The sequence below is a fragment of the Bombina bombina genome, chromosome 5 (assembly GCF_027579735.1).
Source record: "Bombina bombina isolate aBomBom1 chromosome 5, aBomBom1.pri, whole genome shotgun sequence".
In the NCBI taxonomy this organism is placed as follows: domain Eukaryota; kingdom Metazoa; phylum Chordata; class Amphibia; order Anura; family Bombinatoridae; genus Bombina; species Bombina bombina.
The window spans coordinates 542,172,723-542,200,160 of record NC_069503.1 but is presented as its reverse complement, the minus strand read 5'-3'; the positions used below and the strand labels follow the sequence as shown (position 1 = coordinate 542,200,160).

General features: G+C 35.8%; 1 protein-coding gene across 1 annotated transcript; it reads right to left on the bottom strand.

Moving 5' to 3' along the window:
* Positions 1-225: 225 nt before the first annotated feature.
* LOC128659424 (C-C chemokine receptor type 9-like) lies at positions 226-27,438 on the bottom strand. Its single transcript, XM_053713062.1, has 3 exons — positions 27,316-27,438; positions 26,772-26,843; positions 226-1,549 (listed from the first exon to the last, which is right to left on the bottom strand). The coding sequence occupies exons 2-3, from the start codon at positions 26,775-26,777 to the stop codon at positions 464-466; spliced, it is 1,092 nt and encodes a 363-aa protein (XP_053569037.1). The 5' UTR covers positions 26,778-26,843; positions 27,316-27,438; the 3' UTR covers positions 226-463.

Sequence of the window (27,438 nt, the reverse complement as noted above, 5' to 3'; positions counted from 1 at the left end):
AATAAGATTCATAGAAAAAAAATGAAACATACTTAAGACAGACACAATTTCCAATATTTAATTGGAAAGATGAAATGTAATTTTATTCAACACAAATGATAATGAATAAAAAACAAACAAACAATTCCATAAATGCTTTTACATAGCACACATTTCTATTACAGTGCTATCACATATAAACAAATTGTTATGTACAAAATTATATCATAATATAGGGGGGGGGGAATTCTCATGGTTAGTTTTAATTTTATAAAACTTTTAAAATTAACCCAGTTTGTTCTTTTAAGGACAATTTTAATTTAGGTACAGCAGTAGTTCACAGACGAAAATATTTTATTTCACAATTTTGGCTCTACTTTGCATATCTAATTTTTTTTTTCTTCAATCAAATTAATTTTAAAGATATATACATTTCAAGGCCATAGTTTTTTTTTCATTTTTTTTAGTATTTTGTTTCATACATTTACAAAGATAGAGTACCCGTTTTTGTTTCTAACATTTCAGAAAGTGCTTTTGATTTTTCAACTTTAAGAATTTTTTTCCATTGGTCTTCACTAATGCAGCTAAACATTTTTAAAATCTTGAAAAGATCATTCCTAAATTTAACTCCCACAAAAACATAAATAAATGGATTCATACAGCAATGAAGGAAAGCAATGCTCTGAGTCACTTTATATGCAATGTCTAGATTTTTGGAAATCATACAATCTGCAACTGTGGCATTTGAAGCATCCCATGCCTTAACTATAAGCAGACTATTATAAGGTAGCTGAGAAAGTACAAATACGGTTAATAAAGCAAAAATTACTTTAAGTGCTTTATGCTTTTGAAAACTTTTGGCTTGTACAAGAGTTGGAATAATCATTGAATAACAGAATATCATGATCACAAAGGGAATGCAAAAGGCAACTGTGACTTTCAAACCAAGAGCAATGACTTTTAGTGACTTGCGTATCTCAACAGGATAAGACATAGTACAATAGTATTTGGAATATGAGTCTTCCTTTACATTACTATATAATATCTCAGGTAGACTTAGAATTACTGCAAGAGTCCATACAAAAATACATATACATTTACTAAAGAAAATTCTCCTGGTTCTGTGTTTTTGTGCTTTTGTAGCCTGGACTATGGCAATGTATCTATCAACACTAATGCAGGCTAGTAACATCATTCCACTGTACACATTTATTGTATACATACTGTTAACGATTTTACAAAGAGCCGTCTTAAAAATCCAGTCATGTGAAGCAGATATTGCCCAGAAAGGCAGAGTTACTAGAAAAAGGAGGTCAGCGATTGCTAAATTTATAAGGTAGGTGTCTGTGATAGTTTTTAACCTTCTGTAATACACATATATAATAATTACCAGGCCATTTCCAAGTAGGCCAAGAAAAAATACACACCAATAAATTGGAGGCAGAAAAGATGCAGCAAAGTTTCTGACAAAACTTTTCTCACAAAAGGATCCTGGGTCATCCAAAAAGTAGTCCGGTGTAACAAGCATGTAACCGTCTTCATTTTCTGCGTCTGTTAGGATCTGGGTTTCCTAAATTTGAGAGCGTGGTGTTAAACTATATTATATAATCATCTTGAAAAATAAATGTAAAACAAAAATACATTATATCTATACATACTATACAAATGCAAATTGACTTATTTCAGTGTTTCTATTATTATTGAAATAAAAAAAAAAACAAGTTACAGAAAAATTAAAAATTATACCTATGTAAAAGCAATGATACTGAGGTTAGTAAACCATTTTGTTTATTAATAGGTATATTAGAGGTTCATTTCTGCTTAAACTATATTAATATTTTTTATTATTAATTTTATTATTATTAGCAGTAGTAGTAGAAGAAGTAATAATAATTTTATTTATTCTTATCTTGTTTTTAATTTTTTGATAGTGTTATTTTTCCTTTATATTGGGTGTTCTGTCTGCATTAGTAATAATGATTGGGGAAACCTATTCATCTATTGTTTTTATTTCAGGAATCTTTAGGGTTATTTTTGATGTACTTTTTCTGTGTACAGGTAGCCCTCAGTTTATGCTGGGGTTAGGTTCCAGAAGGAATGGTTGTAAATCGAAACCATTGTAAATTGAAACCCAGTTTATAATGTAAGTTAATGGGAAGTGAGGGAGATAGGTTCCAGGCCCCTCTCAAAATTGTCATAAGTAACAGCTAATACATTATTTTTAAAGCTTTGAAATGAAAACTTTAAATGCTAAACCTAATAAAATAACACAACACAGAATATATAATTAAACTATGTTAAATGAACAAAAACATTTGCTAAACAGCATTATAAACCTAATAAATTAATCACACAACACAGACTTCACTTGCATTTTTCTGCAAACAGTTCTTTCTATGCATTCCAATCTTGACTGATTTATCGACAGGAAGATCTTGTTCCTTTGAAATCTGCTCGATAGCTCAGGTGTGGTTAAACTGATTAATTTCAGCTTGCTTGGCTTTTCTGCAACACAAGCGGACAGCTCCACCTACTGGCTATTTTAATAAATGCACTGCTTCTCAATGGTTTTCAATAGCAGTCACATGACTGGAAAAAAAGGTTGTTATTCTGAAACGGTGTAAATTGAACCGTTGTAAAACGAGGACCACCTGTATATATATATATATATATATATATATATAATTTTTTTTTTTTTTTTTTTTTAAAGATATGTATGATTAAATTGTTTATTGGAATTTAATTTTGAGTTTCATTTCTGTAATGGTTTTTGTGCTTGAGGAGTTATGTTTACAAAGCCCCATTGATTTCATTGTCATCTATAGGAATTTTACATAAGGGGCAGCAAATATCACAATGTACAAACTATAATAATCAATGTAGATGCATGTGTACAGTATGCATTTACAGTTCTATCTATCACTGGATACATAATTACCAAATGAGATTTAAATAGTCATAGAGATATCTTTACACCTTTACTAGGATGATTTAAATATAAATGTATTAGTTTATTTTTAGTAGAGGAACAAATTGTGCTGCCTGGATCAAGACTGATGCCCCCAAACCATCTATTACAGTCTGAACTAAGTATTTAGGTGTAGGCACTAAATAGCAAAGACATCTAAATAGTAATTATGAACAAATATAAAGTCACTCATTAGATATACAGATTTAAAACAACAACAACAATAAAAACAACAAAATGAATAAAATAAATCCAATGATCAAAATGTATTATTCTGCAGTCTCTGTATATTATACACCTAAATAGATAGGAAAAGTTATTTGTCCCCTTTAAAATGTAACATCATATACTGTATACTATTAAACCCTGTATCTGAAGAAAAGTATTGTTGTACTATGTTTTTTCTAATGGGATTATAAAATTATTCTATGATATTTTTGGGTGTATAATATACAGAGACTGCTCATATAAGTAGGATTAAGAACATTCTAGGGCTCTAAGGTATATTATGTATATTGGTTGAGATTATAGAGGCTGTATTTATATTTTAAAGTGAGTTTTAGATACAGATTTCAGATGAGAGAGCGTGTGTTTTAAAAACCTCATCGATGTGCATGACAAGGCATTCTCATCATGCACATCTGTCCTGCAGTGAGGATAACTAACACAGGTTCACTATCCAGGAAAGTCCTTCTGATCCAGATCCTGGGGAACCCCTAACTGCATATGGGGAAAAGGAGACTACATTCCCATTTGCTGTTTCTGCACTGCAGACTGTGTGATGTCACAAGGGGCATGACTACTTGCTAAAGCAGGGCTGAGGGAAAAGGCTTTGGAAGCTTGAATCTCAGTCCCTAGGCGACTTACAAGTGACTCTCATTTGAAATGAAGGTGTGCATGCCCCTGTAAGTTGCAGATGATTGCTGTAAAAAATTAAGAATCTGTTTATCCTCTCTGCTTTGGCTAGAGGCGCAAGTGAACCCTCATTTGAAATAGGGGAGTCTGCCCTTTCAAATAAGTGGTCACATGGTCACTATGGGGTTGATCACAGTCTAATTTATAACAATTAGTGGTAAGTTGATGGCTGCATATGAGCTTTTTTTTTTTTTATTTAACGTGATCACAAAGAGCCATTTTAATTTTTTTATTGGCAGCACTTTTTTATTATTGTTTCCGTTAACAACAGTCCTCTGTTTAACGTGTGCAAGTCCTGTTTTTCTGATCACAATCCAAAGTTATAATAGTTAATACATTTACGGTCTATTTTTCAGTTATTGAATTTCACAGACAAATTGACATGATAAACCCCACACACTTTTCAACATACCAAGCACCCATGCACACTATACCGATATTATTAAAAAACCCTTATAAAGGAATACACAAGTATCACTATGCTTATGCAGCACAACCGGTTAACTGCACACACGTAATCTATTAGCATCACTACACACTATTAATAGGGATAAATCAACGTACAGGCCTTTCAACCTGTTATGTAATTGTTAAACCCAGAAAATTGCCTTTTTTCTGTTAATCATACTCATTTGATTTGTGGATTATGAAATCAGGAGATTAATGTGGCAGATAAAAAAAAAATCGTATGAAAAACGCAAAATTTGTATTCAAATTACACAAAATTGTTAACAGTTCTGTTACGATTTATTATGCACCATAGCAATACAAATTTGTCCTGCATATTTTTGTGCGAATGGTTAAATTATTTGTTTTGTATGATTTTCATTGTGCACTTTTGTATTGTATGCATCTCCTGTCCCATACACACTAATATCTACATACCTCCCGAACACACTCAAGCCTAGATATCTGAAGAAAATTCTAGGGAACATAGAACTCAAACAGGGCAGAGTGATTCTAGCAGGAGACTTTAATATGGTATGGGATGACAAATTAGATAGGAAAGCTAAACCTGCCAAAACAAAACACCCTATGTGGTGCAAGTGGTAGATTCAGAACTTTAATGACATAATACAGTTACTTTGATATATGGCAGTCGTTTCACCCTTCGGAGAGGGATTACACCCACTTTTCTCACCTGCATGCCACCTATTCGAGACTCGACTACATCTTTTCCCATGCGGATGCTCTTGATTTGGTAAACTCGGCCACCATTTCTATCTGTCACTGGTCGGATCATGACCAACTCCTGATTGACATACACTCCCTTGACACAGCCCAGTCCAGGCCCCCTTGGAGACTCCCCCACCACATTCTCTCAGACATCCCTTTCAGGGAAGAACTGAGAAAGTAAATTGTATTTACCATTAGGACAAATAAGAAACCCCCAGCTTAGGGATGACACAATATGGGGGGGCTTTTAAGGCCACCATAAGAGGCCTCATCATAAAAAAACAAGCGTCCTTGCGGAAACAGGCAAGTCTATCTCTCTCACAGGTGTACTGCAAACTAAGGGAACTAGAACAACAACAGTGTACATCTGATACACTAGGCCTGAGGGACAAAATTAAAGAAATTAGGCTCCACATCAGTCAGATTGAGTTTAAAAGGACCCAAGCTAACCTCTTCAAACTAAAACAAACCATGTACGCCAAAGGTAACAAAGCTGATACCATCCTAGCCAACAGACTTAGTCAGCGGGTGGGCGCCTCTCGAATCCACATTATTAAAAAAGGAGATCAGAGCTTTAGACTCCATTCCCAAAATAGGTCAGCAATTTAGTGAATAGTATTCATCACTGTATAATATACATAAGGAGCCTACTAATCCTGCCTCTCCTGAGGCTATAAGCTCTTTCTTAAACTCTCTACATCTTCCCTCCCTTAACACAGATCAAAAAGAGTCCCTTACTAGCCCCTTCTCACTCCAAGAGATAAAACGTGTCATTAAAAATGTAAAACCTCTTAAAGCCCCCGGACCTGGTGGGTATACAGCAATTTTTTAGAAAACTTACATACAGGAAATATCCCCGTTGCTGTTTAGTTTTTTCAATCTAGCAAACACTGAAGGCGTTTTTCACAAAGAGTTCCTCGAGGCGACCATAATTACCATCCCCAAACCAGATAAAGACCCAGTGCTTTGCACAAATTACAGACCGATCTTATTGATCAACTCGGATGTTAAGATCTACTCTAAATTAATAGCAAACAGAATTACTAACCTGTTACCTGACCTCATAGATTCCGATCAGGTGGGATTTATTCCGGTTAGGGAGGGCCCAGATAACACCAGGAGACTGTTAAATATTCTTACGGAATCTAATAGATTAAATAGGCCCATAGAAGTAATTTTCCTCGATGCTGAGAAAGCGTTCGACCGGCTTCGTTGGGAGTACTTATGGAAGCTCCTGGAAACTTTTCAGTTTCCTGTACGAATGATCCAGGCCATTAAGGCACTTTACTCTCACCCTATAGCCTCGATTAGAGGACTGGGATTCAGCTCACCCCCTTCCCCATTTCCAAAGGGACGCGACAGGGGTGCCCCCTTTCTCGTCTGCTATTTGCGCTAGCGATAGAGCCACTGGCAGCTCAAATCAGAAAAGACGGTGCTCTTGAGGGAATAACCATTCATGGAATGGCCCATAAGGTGGCACTTTTTGCCAATGACACGACAGTCTTTTCCTCCAAACCTTTACAAACCATCCCTAGACTTTTGGAAACCTTAGAGAAGTTTGGTAGTCTCTCCCACTTTAAACTTAACCAAAATAAAACAGAGGTATTTCTGAGGGGTTTTCCCGATGAAGTGGCCAAATGTATACAAGATCAATATGTTTGTCATCAGGACCTCCCATTTCACACACTTAGGAGTTGTCACATGAAATCCCTACAAATGTTAAAGCTAATTATCAGCCTCTTCTGTCGGAACTTAGATCCCTAAAACATAAATGGAACTGCAAATCTGTATCATGGCTGGGGAGAGTAGCAGCCCTTAAAATTAGCTTTCTCCCCAAGCTGACTTACTTATTTAGGTGCCTACTTCAGTTTCAAAGTGAATGTACCAGATACATATGGCAAGGCAAGCCCCCTAGGATTGTGCATAAAACCCTCCAATACCCTAGAGTGCATCCCCATCCATAACCCGATAATTTGAGGCAGCGATGCTCACACATTTCACAATGGGTCATCGATTCCAACAGCAAGTGGAGGTCATTAGAACAGGCCTCGTTACCCCACCAAGTGTCCTTGAAAGACCTTATATGGACCCCCCACACTGTAGAAGGACTCTAGCAATAGACAACATTATCCTCAAAGAATGTCTGACCACATGGGAACAACTTAGGCACTATGAACATATAGCACCCCACCCTTCCCCTATCACATCCATCTCTGTTCTCCTAATGGGTCTACCCGATTCACATGCTGCCACATGGGCATTTTGAGGGTGGCAGACATGTGGTCAACCAGTCAGGCAGACTCATTTACTACACTACACCAGCTTAGAGCCACAGTCCCAATCCCACACACACCAGAGTAACAAGTCTGCTATCTAGTTGGAGGTTCCGGCCCTCTTCAACTCGCCAACTCACTCTTTGGGAGACTAGGTGGAAGCAGGGGCTCTGACTGGGGAAACCTATGTCCGTCCATTATAACTTAATGGATGGCGCCACACCAGACGATAAAGCCTCCCATATTCTAAAGTGGGAACAAAAACTTAACATATCCATACCTAGTAAAGACTGGCAGCACATGTTCACACTCACAAAACAAGCCCTTCATTGTGTCACCATATATGAGACATACTTTAAACTCCTCACCCATTGGTAATATGTCCCGACCAAATTAGCCAAACTGTTCCCCTCAACCATACCCCTATGTTGGACTGCAGTCAGATTGGTGATATGACACATATTTGGTGGAGCTGCCCCAAGGTTAAACCACTGTGGGGCGCTTGTTTCTCCCTACTTTCCAGTATTGGAATAGTATTACGTAGAGCCCTGGAGATAGCCCTACTTCATATAGGTACATGTAAGTTGCCTAGGTATCAAGGATATTTATGTATCTACCTTTTCTCTGCAGTAAAACTTTTGATAGCTAGATTCTGGAAAAAGTTGAACCCCCCGCCATGGTCAGATATAGTTAAGCTTATGGCATACATGTACTCAATGGAGAGGAATATTTTCTTTTCCGTTGGAAAAGTAGACTTATTTGAAATAATATGGGCTGAGTGGAAATCCAGGTTTGACACCCACTGGCTTCCGAGCCTAGACACATAGGGATCACCACATCCAGCTCTAAGGGAATCTCCCATGCCCCTATTCTCCTATATACAAGGAGTATTACTACTACTAAGCTCAAAACTTCCAGATTATCTTTGATAGAATGTGGGACAACACTCCTCTGCTTCCCCTGAGCCTCCCACTACCACCCTACCCCCTTCTCATCCCTTCCCTTTTCCCCCCACCCCCAATTGGAACACATCTATATATCTTCTCATATTCTTATTGTTTCTTACCTCTGTTCCTGTGTATTACTTTATTTTGTGGCAGAGGTAATGAGTTAACCCAGATGCGGGTTACATTAGCATTCTTTTTATTGCTCTTTTTTCTTTTATTATGCTTCTAAGTTTATGCGATGTGTTGAGCACCGTAAGGTGCATCACTGTTTATTTACTTTGAAAATCAAATCAAATATATTATAAAAAAAGAAAAAGAAAATTGGACACCCTGTTTTCAGGGTAATATAGTGGCTTTATAGAATTCCACCAGGGAAATAGAAGAATTGGTGAGTATTCTTATATAATCTCGCCAACCCAGAGACTTTTAGATCATCGGCCCATACACATAATACCTCTCACATGTAAAAGAGGATTGCCCATAATCAAATGAGTGGTTTCATAGAAGTAGCAATCACCTGTAAAAGGGGCCATTGTACCCCAAAATAAGCACTACAATGGGGGCAAGTGACACCTCTTTTTAAAGAGGCAAAGCCACTCTCAAAGTAATCACCAGTCAGAGCATTTGCTCTGTTTTAGCCCATCCAATTAGATGCCTGCAACAGACATTCTGAAATCCTGAGCCATGTGCTGCCCAGCAGCTATATTTTTACATATAAGCTGCCAGACGTAGAAACTACATTTTATTCTATACAGTTTGCATATCGCAAGTGTATTACGTATGTACGGTATCTAGTGAAGTTTAGTATAAACTAAAGATTCTGTATCTTGGTTTTGTTTGTATGTCATGTGTCTGTGGTCGTATTGAAATTGGCACACAATTATCAGTTGCCATGTTCACTCTGCAGCTGTTTGCTTTTAGTGTCAGAGATGCAAATCTCTTATGTACGTAATGGAAAACACTTTTTTAGGGCTGACTATCTATTTGTTATCAATATGGTTGAAACGCTGTAGATGAAACAGATGTTAGGTGAAGATGCCACATCTAAGGCACAATGATGCAATCTGAAAAGTAGGTAGTGAAAGTCTCAGTTACTTGGCAGACAAAAAAAAATAGAATGTTAGTGTTTTTGCTTACAATGAATTTATACAAATTGAAAATAACTGGAATACATTTATTAACCAGGGTAGATAACAAAATGTAAATATGCAAATAATGTTTACTTTACATAAAAAAACAAAAACATGTATATCAATTAACCTTTTCCGATGTAAACAAATTGAAATCACATGATTGTGTGATTTCAGTGATGGGATCGGGTCTGGGGGAAGTGCCTATGACGCTAGGCATGCCCTCCAGCCCACGATTCCATTAACCAAGCCTCTATGGCTTCAGGACAATAGGACGTTCCATGCCGTCCTAATGGCGCTAAAGCCCAGCACAGTTAAGACAGCATGAAACGTTCTAACGGTGGGAAGGGGTTAAATTGATTTATTTTCATTATATGACAATAACTGAACATTATTATTTTTAAGTAACATTAAAAGAACAGTAAAGTCAAAATTAAACTATCACGATTACGATAAAGCATGTAATTTTAAACAACTTTCACATTTATGCATATTATAAAATTTGCTTGTACTCTCAGTATCCTTTGTTGAAATGCATACCTAGGTATGCTCAGAGCTGCAGTGCATTACTGGGAGTTAGTTGGCGATTAGTGGCTGCATATATATGCCTCTTGTCAGTGGCTCATTCGATGTGTTTAGCTCCTAGTAGTGCATTGCTGCTCCTAGGTTTATGCTTCAACACAGGGTAACAAGAGAACAAGATAAATAGATAAAATAAAGTTGATTAAAAATGCATGTCCAATCTGAATAATTAAATTTTAATTTTGACTTTTGTTTTTACAGAATTTGCTTTTTTAGAGAATGTTGGCTATAAGGAAATGCTTGTGTGCAACTATTCTCTAGGGACATTGCTACCTGACTGATATGAACAACACCCAGAGCTTTCTTGGTGGTCTGTGACACAAACATAAAACCAGAAAATATTTTTTTTTTTCATCACATGAACATCTGTTCTGCAGAAAATTATCTCTTTTTGAAGGAGCAAAGATAAAAATAATTGAATCTTGCTATTGTCAGCATTTATATGTGAAAATTTATATCTCACAGCAGTAAAGGGTTTTCCATTTAGTCATTTGATAAACGAATATATAACAATCGCAATTTCCCCCCAAAATGTGGTCAACAAAGACACCTGTGTTTTTGTATCTTTTTTTTTTTTTTAGTAGTTGTCATTGAACAGTTTGCCAAGGTGAAAAATTACTTTTTTGTTGGCCCTACATCTACGTTATAATGTAAAAAAAAACCTTCAAGATTCACAACATAACATATAGTTTGAGGAAATGAATGACAGATTTATGCATTTTTTTCTCACAGCTTCCTCTTATATTTGTGAGAATGGTATCTGAGAAGCAGGATGGTTAGAAACAGGTGTGCAGTCTGTGTAATAATTCATTGGTTAAATAGGAATAGAAAGACATATCACTTTGATACATGTACCTGAATACACACATAATTGTTATATATTTTAAAAAAAATAAACAAAAACCTTTTACTGTAAATATACTGTAATTTAGAAGTCCTGCATGTTTTGTAGCTTCAAGGAATGGCAAATTTCTTTTTTTTTCTTGTTTTTTTTTTTTTTTAAATTTAATCAATTAAAGGGACATAAAAATGTTTTTTATGATTCAGAGAGTGTAAAATAAACCTTTCTGATTTAATTCTATTATCAAATTTACTTTGCTCATTTGGTATCCTTTGTTGAAAAGCAAGTAGGGAGGAGCGTGCACGTGACTAGAACAATATATGGCAGAAGTGTTATAACTATGTTATTCATTTGCAAGAACAGTAGGTGGCAGTAGTGGTTCCTGTCATATGAAAAAAGAACAAAGGATGGGGGGAAAGCAATAAGACAATCTGCATAAAGAACCTCTTAGTGAAACAATTGGTAATATATGGTGTTAATTATATTAATGTTAGGTTTTATGCCCCAGGGTGTAAGCAAGAAAAACACAATTATCAGGTTATCAGAGGACCCCCTCTGAGGAAGCGTTCTTGTGAAACGCGAGTTGGGGGTTACTAGGAGACGACTTGTCTCTCCATTTTTAACTTGCTTACCTGATTCCTATGATTTAACGTATATCCTTATTTGCGCAGTTGATACTCGGCAGTTCAGATATTCTCTGTAATATTACAATTAAAGCAGCTCCCGGATTGAAGGGGCTTAGCTGATATTTATTCTTTGTCTGCTGTAGTATTCTCACAGTTTATTTACTCATATACAGGTAGTTATCATTTTGGTGGATCATTCAGGTTCAAGTGTTAATAGTTTACGTTGCTGGTATGAATGGTTTTGTGTATAAAATAATAAAGATTTAGTATGAATGTGTTTATTCTAGTTGCAATATATTATCATTGTTGATATCCTTTTAAAGCAGGAACTCTTTAACCTAAAAACCCAGGGGAGAGCAATCTTTTTTCAGTTGTATGCTCATTTACAATTACCTGATAATTGTGTTTCCTGTCATGTAGCGCTCCAGAATTGTGCAAGTTACCTATCTAGTGTGCCGTGAGAGATCGTCAGGTGTGCCGCCGTAAATTGGTGCTTATCCTACACTGATTGTGAAACTCTTATTCTGGTGCCCCCAAGGCTTTGGGACTTTAACAGTAGGATCACGTGAGCCCCAGTAGTTTCTGCTTTTGAGTTCAATACCATATATATATATATATATATATATATATATATATATATATATATATATATATATATATATATATATATATATATATATATATATATATATATACACACACACACAGTATATACACACACACAGTATATATATATATATATATATATATGCTGTATAAGACTACAATGTGTGATTTTGTAAAATTTTGGGATGATGGTGTGTCACAGGATTTTTTTAATATAAAAAAATGTGGAGTGGCAATAAAAAGGTTGAAAATCACTGATCTAGATATCTCTTCAGCAAGGAATACCATAAGAAAAAAGTAAATTTGGTAACAGGAGTAAATTGAAAACTTTTTTTTTAAGAGTGCATTCTCTGTCTAAATCACAAAAGAAAAATGTCCCTTTACTGTCCCTTTAAAGAGACAGTAAACACCTAATTACAAGACATTTCTGCCATCTTGCATAGAGCAACATATCATTCAAGTCTAAAAATTTTTTAAAACAAATTAACATCTTGTATGCTGTAATGTTTTTCAATAGCCAAACTCAACCTACCACTTGCCTCATTTGGATGATCCAATTTGGGCTTGAATCAAGGCTATTAAAAAAAGTATAGAGAAAAGTTGTTTTACTACTCATACCTAAATAACATAATTTATACTTACCTGATAAATTAATTTCTTTCATGGTGATGAGAGTCCATGATCCATTACTTCTGGGAATTACTCTTCCCGACCACTAGGAGGAGGTAAAGATTCCCAAACCCCAAGAACTTGATAAAATCCCACCTCACCAGTACCTCAGTCTAACGTATAGCTAAACACAAAGAGCAAGGAAAAGTAATAAGAGCCAACAAAATAGGAGCAGGGAGAAAAGATGTGTGGACAAAAGGAAAATAACATTCCAGAAAAAAACAGGATTGGGTCACGTGAACTCTCACCACTATGAAAGAATTGAATTTAACAAGTAAACATAAATTATGTTTTCTTTCATACAAGTGATGAGAGTCCACGATCCAAGCTGTGGAGTCCATGAGTAATAACATAAAAGGGTGGGTTCAACATTTCACTGAAAAAATAAATCGACCCTAAAAGAGCCTAAAAAAAAGGCAATAAAAATAACCAACAAGCAAAAATATATCAACCTGAGAAAACTGCCTGGATGACACCCTACCAAAGGCTGCCTCAGAAGAAGCAAGAACATTGAAATGCATGTGCACATTTTTATGAGCCTTCCTTAATTTATTTTATAAAGGATCCTAAGAGAACTAAGCAATTTTGATAATATAAGTAAATTGAAAAGTTGTTTAACATTGCATGCTCTATCTGAATCATAGAAGTTTAATTTTGACTTTACTGTCCCTTTAATAATGGAAAAATGCAAGATTCTAAATTTTTTCAAAGTAAGAATAAGCAGGCGACCTATTATTTAAATGGGAGAAGACTTCGCCAAACAGAGGAGGAAAGGTATTTGGGAGCAGCAATAGATAACAAGCTAAAGATGGGTGCACAATGCAGGGCAGTGGCTTCTAAGGCTAAGTTGATACTAGCATGTATTATAAGAGGCATTGATGCAAGAGAGGAAAGCATAATAATGTCACTATATAAATTCCTGGTAAGACCTCACCTTGAGTATGGAGTGCAGTTCTGGGGACCAATCTCAAAACAGTAGTAGTAATGGTCAGAATGCATTAAACATTAATACATTTATCTATAAGATTGCTGAGGGAAATACCTTGGCATATAACAATATTAAACTTAATTTAATACTGGTACTACAATTTCAAATGCTTCTATTTTTATGGTCTTTTGGAAGAATTAATGACTATTAATAGTAAAGGTTTTATAAATATATATGCACATGCTGCAATTGGTAGTGTTTAAATTAGACACTTTAATACATTATGGCTAGTGATGCAGACTGTTTTCTGTTTACTGGTACAAATTCTAAAGTAAAGAGATTCTTTTTATACTTTAAATTTTTTTTTTTTTTTGAGAAAAGTTTTTTTATTGAGGTATAGGAAAATCAACATGAAAATCACAATGTTTACAATTACAATATCCAAGGTACAAGTAGTCATACATTCTAAGACAAGCTATATGCAGGTGCCTATTATAGACGATCAACACTAGTTATCTGTTAGAGTAAGGAAGAACGGAAAGTCCAGAAAATAAACAATCAGCGTGTAACAGGCAGCCAGCGTCAGAGAGGTGTAAAGTATACTATACTGCAAGGTGGAGTCAGAAGGTGTAACCAATGTGAATCAATCAAGTTGAACCTTATTTTATTTTTATTTTGTTTTATATAATATAACAGATGGTTACTATTATTAGTTTTGTTTCCCACAATGGTGTACCAGCTCGGGGATACCACTCCAGGAAGGGTATCACACTATAAAGGGGAAATGTGGGGTGATAAGAGTAGAAAGGAGAGCTCTCTTGTTCTAGAGTGGGTAGGAATGGTTTGTAAACTGGGTATACTGGAGACAAGAGGAAAACCAATGGCACTACTGTAAAAGAATACTATACCCCTATGATTCCTTGTATAATAAGTGAACTGTGTCACTTTATATGGTAATAGGAAGGTTTGGTGCTATGTAGTAAAAGCACAATTTCACAACTGACAAGAGAGGCTAAGACTGCCTACACTTGAAAAAGACTACATAAATAGCACTCAAGGGGTTAAATGTGCGTAACAGTGTCCAAGAAGGGATACTATATAGAATGTCAGACAAGTGATGTGCAGTCTTGACTTATGAATGACAACTAATGGAGGTTAAAATATAACTTTTATTGGAAGCGCAATTTAAAATAGGAAAAAAACACATTAAAAACACTCTTAGGAGCCTATTATAAATGAAATAATAATATTAATTAAATAGGAGCTGGATATAACTGTTGGGACAAAACTTGAACCACTTTATTGTAGATATATAGTTATATCCATCATTGACATAAAATACCATTATATTGTAGCAGAACTAAAAGAGTTAGTTACCACAGTAATGTGCACACAGTGATTTAACGAAACAGTGTCGTCATCTTACTAACTCAGAGGTGTAATAGGCAAAATTATATCTGTGCCCTTATCACAGTTAGGATATAATCGTGTGCTGTCTGAGACTCAAGTGTCTGTATGTATATTGGACAAAGAAAGTGAGAGCATCTGAACAGTGCTCAAGTGAGTCATGAAAATTAATACTTCCACATGTATATACTGGATTGTACCAAACTAGCCTGCATCAAATAGTATACCCTGCTATAAGTATAAACTGGTCTAGACAACGGTATTATGTTATTTTGGCTTTGTGATAGACCAATGGTATAGTAAATAATAGAGTAATAATAAAGTTACTCGTTAATTTTAATATCAGCTGCTCGGTCTATGCTTGAGAATAAGTAAAAACAACTTTAATACCCTACCGGTAACTAGCATTTATAAACTCCACTCACAACGGCTCACAATTCAAACTCACAGCAACAGATAGGGCTTAGCTAATGTGCTTTTCTATCTGTAGATAGTAGCTCCGATGTTGGTGCATATAATAATACTCATGTGTAACTGTATTAACAGTGTATCAGGCAGATCAACTTATATAACCACATAATTACCCACCAACTATCATATAGAAAGCAAGTTAATTCCCCCTAATGCCCCCTAAATTATATTATAAAGTGAACACTAATATCTTCCGGTTTATCAGCAAACAAAAAGTGGTTCAATATTGGAAAATACAAAAAGGTCTTTGCACGATCTTATATTCTAATTAGCCCAGCTTCAAGCCACTCCATTAATAGTTAAATTAAATATATTATTTAAATAAAGACTATAGGCTGCATAAGGCATACTAAAAATACAGGAGCTCCTAGGACTCCTCACCAGTACCCTAATGCCCCTAACATGTTTTGCCTTTCGGCTTTTTCAAAGAGACTAGTATAACCTTTTGTGTTCAAATAGAGTAATAGTAACTTGGGTATGTCAGTTTTCTAATTTAGGGAAATTAGCGGTCAAGAGCCGCTTTAGTTACGGGGAGGGTAAATAGGATGAAGAGATTATACAAAAGCAATCTCAAATGGGATTGAATGTTATGTACAGGTACTGAGTGACTGGCACCAGCATTAGGTCGCGAGAGGGGTCAGTAACTCAGTTCCATCCTTGTGATGGTTTTTTTTTTTGTAGAGACTATTTATAATGGGAAGGTGGGCTAGGAGAGAGTGTCAGTAGTGTAGAGTGTCCTACGTATGCTGCAGTACGGGTAGTGGTGAGTGTGGTGAGTATCGTGAGGCGGTTGGAAGAGTGGCAAGGGGTTAGTAGAGGGGGGGGGCGTCCGGGAGTGCCCCCCAAATCACAGATGTTGTAGATATGAGGGCAGGGAAGTCTTACCAATGTGAACCCCTGCATAAGGTAGTGGAGAGGGTTTACCATCGAACAGTTAGGAGGGTTGGATTAGGAAAGTGAGTGGAGAATGGGGAATGCAGGTGTTGCATAGATGATGTCAAGTAAAAATAAAAAAAATAAAATCAAAATGAGTAACATAAACATGAAGATACAATAGCATGCTTACGGGTATGAATCCACGATCTAAATCAGATCATATGTAGGCCTAACAAGATTAAACAGAAGAGGAACAGCAATTATCTCATACATTTTCAACCAGGCGATAAATGCAGATTTAAATTTTGTGCAGGGCCTGTCCCTTTCTACAATCTCAACGAAAAGGGGGAGTGTTAAGAATGCTATAAGTATGTAAGGCTGTTAATTGCTAAGAGCTATTTGTAGTCCAGGTCTACTGGATAAAAAAATGAAGAGGCAATTTCTAGCCTGTCTAGGGTTACTTATGTGGGACGTGAGACTAAATGGTGTAGGTATGAAGGGTTCAAGAGTATTACCTCCAATCAATAGGGGGTACTAAAGGGGGGGGTCGGGGAGGGGGAATTGGGCCCAAAAGGTACTGCATTAAGGTAGAACCGACATTACAGGGGAAGTGAGCATGTGTGCAGTAGGGTATATAGACCCTGGTGAGTAGTGCAACTGACCAGTTGACACAACAAATATATAGATTAAAGTAAAGGCCAGTCATGTATAACCTCAAAACAATTACCTGTATCTTGATCTTGAATAAAGAGAGATGATTCCTAGAACAGAGCGTTAGTTAAGAGTTCAGTATAAGACCCTTCTCACTACTTGCTTGGTTAGATGGGAGATATAAAACACATACATAACCAAATCTAAGAGGAACTGGATAGTTAATCATCACAACCTGTAAGAACTGAATAACACATGATATACAAGAATAACAATTGAAGCAAACTAGATTATATAAAAAAAAGGGGGGGGGGTCGTATATGTGTGCACCTGCGTGGTAACGCTGGCTTAAGATCTATATTAATGGCAATACTAAATAACAATATTAATATTGTTATTTAGTATTGCCATTAATATAGATCTTAAGCCAGCGTTACCACGCAGACGCACACATATACGCCCCCCCCCCCTTTTTTTATAGTAACTATTCAGGTTTTTTGGGATAACCTGCAATTTATGTGAGTTTGATCTATTTCCAGCGCATAGACTTTTTTTCTTTCCTTTTTAAAAAAGTTAGCAAACTAGATAATGCAAGGTCGGTCATGGAAGTGTCTCTCATAGGATCATTAAAGCTCAGAAGAGGATATTTGCCAATAATAAAGGGTAAGATGAGTACCCTTACGTAGGCCTTCACTGATCCTAGTTAATGACTCATAACGACATGGAAGAGATAAACTTGAGAAAAGAGAACAGCACAAATTGTTCAAGGTATGTCCTTTGAGTGGGTTATGTCTTTTCTTTTCAACTGTTGAGGTGGTTTGAGAGATGGTTGCCACACAGGAGCTCCTGAATTGAGGGCCCCCGAGTTCTCAGGTGACTTATTGTTGAGAACCGGAGTTTGGGACAGTCCAAGAGTCTGGAGAAGCTGCATGCCTTGCTCGAGTGAGGAAAGAGTGTAAGAGTGGTCGCCATGTTGAACAAAGACCTTTACTGGGAATCCCCCATCTGTACTTCACACTATGCTGTCGGAGAGTTTGGGTAAACTGTTGTAATGTCCGTCTCTTAGCCAGTGTGTGGGGCGAGAGGTCCTGGAAGATTTGAATGGATTGGTACAGATCTCTCAAGGCTTTGTTGGTGAAGGAGGCTCTGAGGATTTTCTCCTTACTTGTAAAATCTGACAATGTCGTCTCTGGGTGTTTCCTCTCCAGCGTTTCCGTGCGCTCACCCAGGGTGAATATGTCTCTTTTAAGCTCACTGACTGACTGTCTGAGGTCTTGCTTAAGGGAGGTATAGTGGGTATCCATTTTGTTGGAGAGAGCATTTATAGAATCAAGTATCGATGAATGAGGGAGAGAAAGTTGGTCCATGCTTGTATTAACTGCTTTGTGAGAGCCTTTGAGAGAGGCAGTGGGGTCTCTCGAGTCATCGTCAGAAGTCTCTTGATCATAGCAACTTTTACTATTGAAATGGTCTGCTACAGTCCGTTTGGGGTTCTCCTGGTGTTTTTGTTTTTTCTTCATCTTGTCAGACTGGTCTATCACCTGTGTTAAAATAGATGTATATATGTTCTGGAACTTGACTTCCCCAGTAGAGATGGGACTGGGGGAGAGAATTTGGAACCTCCTACTTCCGGTGGTTAACACTGCCTGGCCAGGTTAGGTTGGCCAAGTGAGAAAAGGAGGTTAATTTATCAACCAGTAAAGTTTCAGTGGCTTATAGGTTGCAGTAGACTGGGATCATCCATATGAGTAGCTCCCCTCCTGGGGAGGTGCCCCCAATAGACAAAGTCGGTAAAAGGAGTAGGGATATGACCCGCAGGCACACAAGTCCTGCGGGAAAGGAGGAGAGGAGCCTAGGTTTCAGTAGGATATGAAAAGCCACGTGCTTTATGTAGGTTAGAAGATAGATTTTAGTGTTGTCTGTCTTCTCTTTTTTTATTTTTTCCCCCTCTCCCTTCTGTCTTATCTCCCTCTCTCCTGCTTCACAGCTTCCTCCATGCTGTCCCTTATTAATCCTTCCCCTCTCCCTCCTCTCTCTACAGCCTTCCCCCTCTTCTACTTGCTTGTTATATGTGATTCCCTTTATGAAACCCCTGAAAGGCAGACCTAGTTTTATAATGGGACACTTGAAGTGAAGAGGTTTAAGGGACCGAAATGTATTAGGGGTCTGATGAAGATGAAAACTTTATTTGGAGAGTGTTCCTCCGTGCATGTGAGAGGCATGAACAAAATCAAGGAAACCTTGTAGCAGATACTGTAATATTGTAGTTGAAGGGTCTTATGTATATAAAACAACCAGAGAAACAAAAACAGTGGTGCTGCTTTAAAAGTCTCAATGGAGTTATATAGATATGGCTATGTGCCTCCGTGAGGACAGACTGTGGCAATCCTTAAAGTGAGGGTGAATCTTAGGTAGACAATTCTGCCCTGCCATTCAGGACTTGTGTGTTGTGAAAAATTTCTCCCTCAGTAGTTCCCGTTGGGGCTGTTGGAGGCATTAGTAATGATCCCAGTGGAGGCCCAAAATGAAAGCGGTACAGGTACAAGGCAGTAAAAGATCCCACTCTGAGACAACAGTTTTAGTGAAGGCTATACAGGGGGCTTACCGTTTGCAGGCGATCTGCTGGGGTTCTGTGGGCAGGTTGTTGGAATCAGAGTGTTGCGATCTTGTCTGGATATTCACTGCGGAGGCGCTTCAAGATGGTTTAGTTTCTGCCCCAGGTAAGCAGTGAGTCCTCGAGTCTGTCAGAGATGATCCTCTCCTATGCCGTGTGAATGGGAAACAATCTCCTGCAGAAGGTCTTGTGAAATAGCAGATGTGTGGCTTACCAGCCTCAGAACGATCTCCTAGTACTGTTTAAGAACCTTCAGGTCCGCAACGGAACCCTCCGCAACCCGGTTTCCGTGTTTGAGTTTTCTGCCTTACTTAGAAGTTGGATGTTTAGGGAAAAATGTGTAGGCTGTTCTTTTAGGGTATATAAATGAAAATAAGGTGCAAAATCTCCCTATAATCGGGAGAGCTCTGCCCTTGCACGTCCGCCCCCTATACTTCCTGTGATATAACTGAAAATCAAAAATGACTGCAAATGATGATATTCAAAGTTGGCAAGATTGCACTTTCTATGGTTGGGAAATGTAAGGCAATGCCATTCTGTCTAGGAAGCTTTACCTCTAATTATAATGGTATACATAAATGTTATTGTATTGCTGTATTATTAACCCTCTACTGACTATAGACAACCATATAAAATGCTACCCAACATTTAGTTTATATATATATATATATATATATATAAATATATATAAATATATATATAAATATATATATAAATATATATATATATTATTATTATTATTATTATTGAATTGGTTCAGATATTATTTGTCTGCCTAATTTGATGTTGTGTTGTAGCAATAACCAGATGCCCATAATGTGTTCCAGAGATTTGTATTGTCAATATTATGGGGTAGGTGTAAGAGCTTGGTGCTGTAATCTGTATAATAAGCTATGGATATGTATAAATTATACAATTACTATCAAGTGGGTGTGTTTTGATTGCAGAACTAAGTGGGCGGCGGAGCAGTTTAAGAATAGGTCATCAATACTCCAGTAACCTGTTTGCTCTGCTTCAATCCTATATAGGGCTAGATAATGTAATAATGTTAATGTAAAATAGATATCTATACCTATATAGCTATAGGAACATATATATATATATACAAATATGTATTAAAAATAAAAATTACATTATCATGTATGTGAAGAACATTGGAATGTAAAATATCTACAGTATATACACAGTAAAACACATAACTACATAAATACATATGTACACACACACACACACACATATATATATATATATATATATATATATATATATATATATATATATATATATGTATATATATATATATATATATATATATACATACACATATTTAGACATGCATATTAATGTATATACAATATGGCCCTGTAATATATACAGTACCCTATACCTTTTGAACCCTTAATTTTTTTTTATATTTATATGAATAATTTTTTATCAGATAGTATTTATGAGGGCAAGTGTAATTTTAAATTTATTTAGGTTGTGTTTGGTGTAACTTTTATTTTAAAGCACTACCTGACTAGTATAAAATGTGAATCTCGTGATTACTTTCAACTTGTAATACAAGCACTATTTCTGACGTGAGCAAAAACACAATATTGCTTATGCGCAACAGTTAGCGAGCCACCCGTAATCTACCCCTCAGGAGGCTATAACATAGTGTATCCTTACACATACAAAGAGGCAGATGTATAGCTTGTAGAAACACATTAAGGGCTAGATTACAAGTGAAACGTTAGTTTAACGTGCGCCCGTAAAGTGCCATTATATTGCGGTCTATGGGGACTGTGTTATCACTTAAAATATTTATGCATATATACATATATATTTATGTGTTAATATGTGCATATGCATACATTCATATACATATATACCATATTTTTAATTTGCTACCCAACACTGCGCAACTTACCACCTGTGCCGCACTAGGTTCTCTCCCATGACTCACAATCTCAAAACAAGGCTCCCATTGAAGCCTATGAAAGCTTCCAGGCTATGGAAGCATTGCGCCTAACTTGTAATACCAGTGCACGCAAATGTATCCCGCTCACAAAAAAGTGAAATTTGTCTCTCCACTCGCAATCTATGCCTAAATATCCAAAACCCAAGAGCACTTAAATCCATTAAACAAAATTTTAATTACATAGTTTTCTCCAATATTAATTACGCAGATACACCAGGTATTTTGCTGTACGGGCACAACTGATTTGTTTATTCCAAAGACTAGGTTTAGAACCTTTCTTTAAAAAAAAGTAGTGGTCATGCTAATTGGTGTAAATTGGGGCAGCATCACACAGACATGAAACCTTATGGCCCTACACATAGATAACGCACACACAAGCCTGCACCCAGATATACAAGGAACGTTAAAACCTAGCAATCTTATACTTTTGAAGCCCATAGCACCACATACAAAGAAGCAGATAAAACCAGTAAACCCACATTAAAATAACAGTTATATCCTTTTAACCTGCAGACAAGAACAGTTACAGTTTTTCAGTGCAGATACAGTAACATTTATGGATTGGGCGTCTGGGCTCTTCATCTGCGTTTTTTTTCCCCTTCTTTTTTTTCTCATGTAACTGGGCGCACAGATGTCCTGCCCCCTTACAAATCCATCTAACGCTGTTCTCTTCATGTTGCTTTCTACCTTACTGGCATTATTAGTTTTTATTTGTCACATGATGAGTCTTCGCTTCTGTTAGCCATGCTTGACCTATACTCACTCCTTTGTTTTATATGATGGGAAAGTATTCTAGTTAATCACTGTTTTTCCAATATATAACAATTAACAAAGGTTTAAAAGTTCAAAACAATGTTTAATGCTTGAACATAGGTTCTTTTTATAAACTAAATGAATGAACATTAGTTAAAGGAATAGTCTAGTCAAAATTAAACTTTCATGATTCAGATAGAGCATAGAATTTTAAGCAACTTTTTAATTTACTCTTATTATCAATTTTCTTCGTTCTCATGGTATCTTTATTTGAAAAAGCAAGAATGTAAGCATAGGAGCCGGACCATTTTTGGTTCAGCACCTGGGTAGTGCTTTCTGATTGGTGTCTAAATGTAGCCACCAATCAGCAAGCGTTACTCAGATTCTAGAACAAAAAATGGGTCGGCTCCTAAGCTTACATTTAAATAAAGATATGAAGAGAATGAAGAAAAATTGAAAATAAGAGTAAATGAGAAAGTTGCTTAAAATTGCTTGCTCTATCAGAATCATGAAAGTTTAATTTTGACTAGACTATTCCTTTAAAAAGACAGTAAAGTCAAATATTTTTTTTTTATGATTCTGATAGAGCATGCAATTTAAAACAACTTTTCAGTTTACTTCTATTACTAAATTTACTTTGTTCTTTTTTATCTTTTGTTGAAGATTAAACCTAAATAGGATCAGAAACAGCAATGCACTACTGGGAGCTAGCTCATCGGGGGAACAAACAACAAGAGGCACCAATTACCACCTAGTTTAAAGCAAAAAAACAAGGTTTACTCTTCAACAAAGGATACACTTTTTCTTTGTATCCTTTGTTGAATAGTAAACCTTGTTGGTTGCTTTGAGCTAGGTGGTAATTGGTGCCTCTTGTTGTTTATTCACCCGATGAGCTAGCTCCCAGTAGTACATTGCTGCTTCTGATCCTATTTAGGTTTACTCTTCAACATTTTGACTTTGCTGTCCCTTTAATAAATATGTTAATGCAGAGGAATGCTACTTAATACACAATTGGTATATACTTTCTCCTTTGTGCTATAATGTATAATTATGTGTGTTACAGACATCTATATACAGGCAGCAGAGGGAAACAAAAAGAAACGTTAAAACATGAAGGGGCACTTAGTGAGGAACATATAGGGCCCTATTTATGAAGCAGTGAAATTAAGAAGCAGCGGTCAAAGGATGGCTGCTCTGAAATTATCCCGATCCGATCTGGATGATTGACAGCCCCTGCCGGTTGGCCGCCAGCAGTGAGCAGGGGGTTGCATTGTGCAAGTATTTCACCAGAAATGCTTGTGCAAAGATAAATGCAAACAGCTTAAGCTGTCTGCATTTAGTGATGTTGAGCGGACATAATTTGCTATAGCAAATCATGTCTGCTCGACATATGATAAATCAACCCTATATAATGAGAAGCACAAAGACATAAAGAGCACAGAATGAAAAAGGAAGGAGAGCTACCCATAACAGAGCGATATGCATGGGGCACAGGTAGAACTATCTATGCACTTATCAGATACTGGTAATCACATATTATCTGCAATATGGGGAAATAGAATAAACTGATGACTAAGAGGGAAGTGAGGAAATTAGGTTGCTAAGGGAAGGTATAAATGGATATGGACTGGGAAGGAAAAGGATACAGGGAGAATTATGTTATGTCAGGCTGCTGTCAGATGAGGACAGCAATTTGAGTAAAGCTTTTAAACACTGATTCTTCACAAATGTTCTAACTCTTTTTGTCATGTCTATCAGCTAGTCAGTTCAATCTTCTCTAAACTAAAGTGAATACAAATTTACAATGAAGTAAGACAATGCACATGCACAGACATGCGCACATAAACAGACACATACTCACACATATACAGACAGACACACATGCACAGACACGCACGCGCACATGCACACAATCATAAACACACAAATACATACACACATGCAATCATAAACACACAAACAAATACACACATACATACATACATACACACACACACACACATATGCACACACACACTAACAATCATAAACACACATAGACAGACACATACATGCATACACAGACACACACATACACAGTATATATCAGTAATTAAAAACATTGCATTACAAAATATCTGCATACAAAACAAATGTTTTATAAACATTTAGGGCTAGATTACAAGTGGAGCACTAAATTTTTACGTGCCCACAAATAAGCAAATTTGCGTGTTTGGACTTCACCTGTAATACCAGCGCACATTTGCGTGCACTGGTATTACAAAGTAGAGCGCAAATATCACTTTAGCGATATTTTGCACTCCATTTATAATCTGGCCCTTAATCTTTGCTTTGTTTTGCAGTTAAGGGACATATCCCTGAAAAGCCTCTTTTCATGAAAGTCAAAATTAAACTTTCATAATTCAGACAGAGCATACAATTTGTCACCTTTCCAATGTGCCTCTATTATCTAGTTTGCTTTGTTCTCTTGCTTTCCTTTGTTGAAAACCATACTTGGGTAGGTTCAGGAGCAGCAATGCACTTCTGATAGGTGGCTGCAAATATGCCTCTTGTCATTAGCTGAGATGAAGTGTTCAGCTAGCTCCCAGTAGTGCATTGCTACTCCTTGAACAAAGAATACCAACAGAATGAAGCAAATATCATGTCCCTTTAAGTTTGTTATATCCTTTTACTTTAGACAATTAGCAACAATTATTAGTGAGCTCCTACACTGATCAAGAAATCAATGCGTAGAATGCTGTGGTCAGTTTTCTAGATCTTGCAGGACCCACTGTCTCACTGGAGGCAGTGACATAAAAAAAGGTTAAATATATTAAAGCTTACAAATACAGATAAAAGATTTTTTTTATTTTATTTTAAATAAGCAGAATTAAACGTTTTCTGGGGGGGCTTCAATCTTGAATTTGGTGTTCCTTAAATCATTAGCCTTTCTGGACTGACTAGGGGCATAATTACAGAATGACTCATCATGCTCAGGTGTAGGTGGGAAAATTATTTAAAGGGACAGTTTACACCAGATTTTTTTTGTTTTAAAAGATAGATAATACCTTTTATTACCCATTGCCTAATTTTGGATAACCAACACAGTTATATTAATATATGTTTTTACCTCTGTGATTACCTTGTATCTAAGCCTCTGCAAAATGCCCCCTTATTTCAGTTCTTTTGACAGACTTGCATTTTAGCCAATTAGTGTTGGCTCCTAGGTAACTCAACGTGCATGAGCACAGTGTTATCTATAATGACACACATGAACTAACACCCTCTATTGGTGAAATCTGTTAAAATGCTTTCAGAATAGAGGCGGCCTTCAAGGTCTAAAAAATTAGCATATGAACCTCCTAGGTTTAGCTTTCAACTAAGAATATCAAGAGAACAAAGCAAAATTGGTGATAAAAGTAAATTGGAAAGTTGTTTAAAATTACATGCCCTATCTGAATCATGAAAGGTTTTTTTGTACTAGACTTTGAGTGAACTTTTAAATTATGAATCTTTATATTGCAGATTGTGTTTGTTTAAAGTATATTCATTATTACAGTTAATACTTAAAAATGAATTCCATTATTTAAAATATTTTTGCAAGTAAGTAAAATATATTGCAATTTCAGGTTATTGAATAATGATAATCCAGCGCTAATTTATGTTAATATCACCATTTTAGCATTTAATGGGACTGTAAAGTTCAAATTAAACTTTTATGATAGAACATACAAGTTAAGAGACTTTCAAAACAAATCCTGTTAATAAATCTGCTTGGCTAATGAGTTTATCAAAATGCAAACGTTTTCAGCAATCTTTGGCAGAAGTGTTTCCAAAATGTTTGTAGCACTGTTAAACACTTCAGCAAAGGAAACCAAGAACAAACAAAGCAAATTTGATTATAGAAATACATTGCAAAATCTTAAAAATTGCATATTCTAGCCATATCATGAAAGTTTGTGACTTGACACTTACACTGATTTTAGGAAAAACATATTCGTTCTGAAAACAAAAACTGGTTATATTTTGTCAAAATATGAATTAAGAACAATTTGATCTGTAACCTCTCTTTTTCATAGTGTGACAATGCTTATTTAAAAAGTGACCTGGATAATTTGTTTCAAATAATATGTTTGTCATAGTATGTTTGATATTATGAAACATTGTTATGCTATTGCTTAGATTTTTTTGATTTAACTAAATATTTGGCCATGAAAAGCATCTTTAGCTCTATCTTTGGTTTTTCTTTGTACCTCAGTGAAGATTTTGTTTGGTTGGATACAATTTTAAAAACATTAAGATTAATTATGGCTTATAATAAATTGAAATTTAATAAAAACTCTACTTGTTATATGAATTCATATGCATCTGTTTTTAATAAAATATATTTATTAAATAAACAATCCAATGTACTTACCATCATGTAATTTGATTGTATATTCTCATTCACCTTTAATTATTTGTAATGTAAACCTGATATCCCTTTTTTCTGAAAATGACACAAAATAGTAACATATTAAAAAATCAAATCAATATAGCAATAAAAATATGGTTAAAATACAACAAAGTGGTTTATACAACATATAATGCTAGAAGGGTATTTCTGAACATCTAAAAATGCAATGTCTTTACTGAAGAATAATTTTCAATAAAAAAAAGTTACATAAATGTCTAAAAATTTACACTAAAGTCATATTATGTTACATACAAATATTGTATTTCTTGTTTTCACCTAAAATAACTAAATACCTGCACTATTTAATTACCTGGAAATCAAAATACTGAAGGGGAACATTATACTCAATCTATATTCTACACATGCAAAATAAATTGTTTACTCTTTTGCTTTAAATTACAAAATATGTGTGATAAACATTAACCAGTTTTAGTAACAAATAAAAGTGCTTGCACTATCGACAATGCATCTGTATTTGTTATCTCAATTCATTTCTTTAACTTACCTGTTTACAAGTTTAAAAAGAGTCTCATAGCTTTTCAGGCTACAAGAAAATCCATATGGTAGTGGTTAAATCTAAGTGAGATCTTCGTTCTGCGCTTTTATTCCAGTGTTATGATGATGTGAG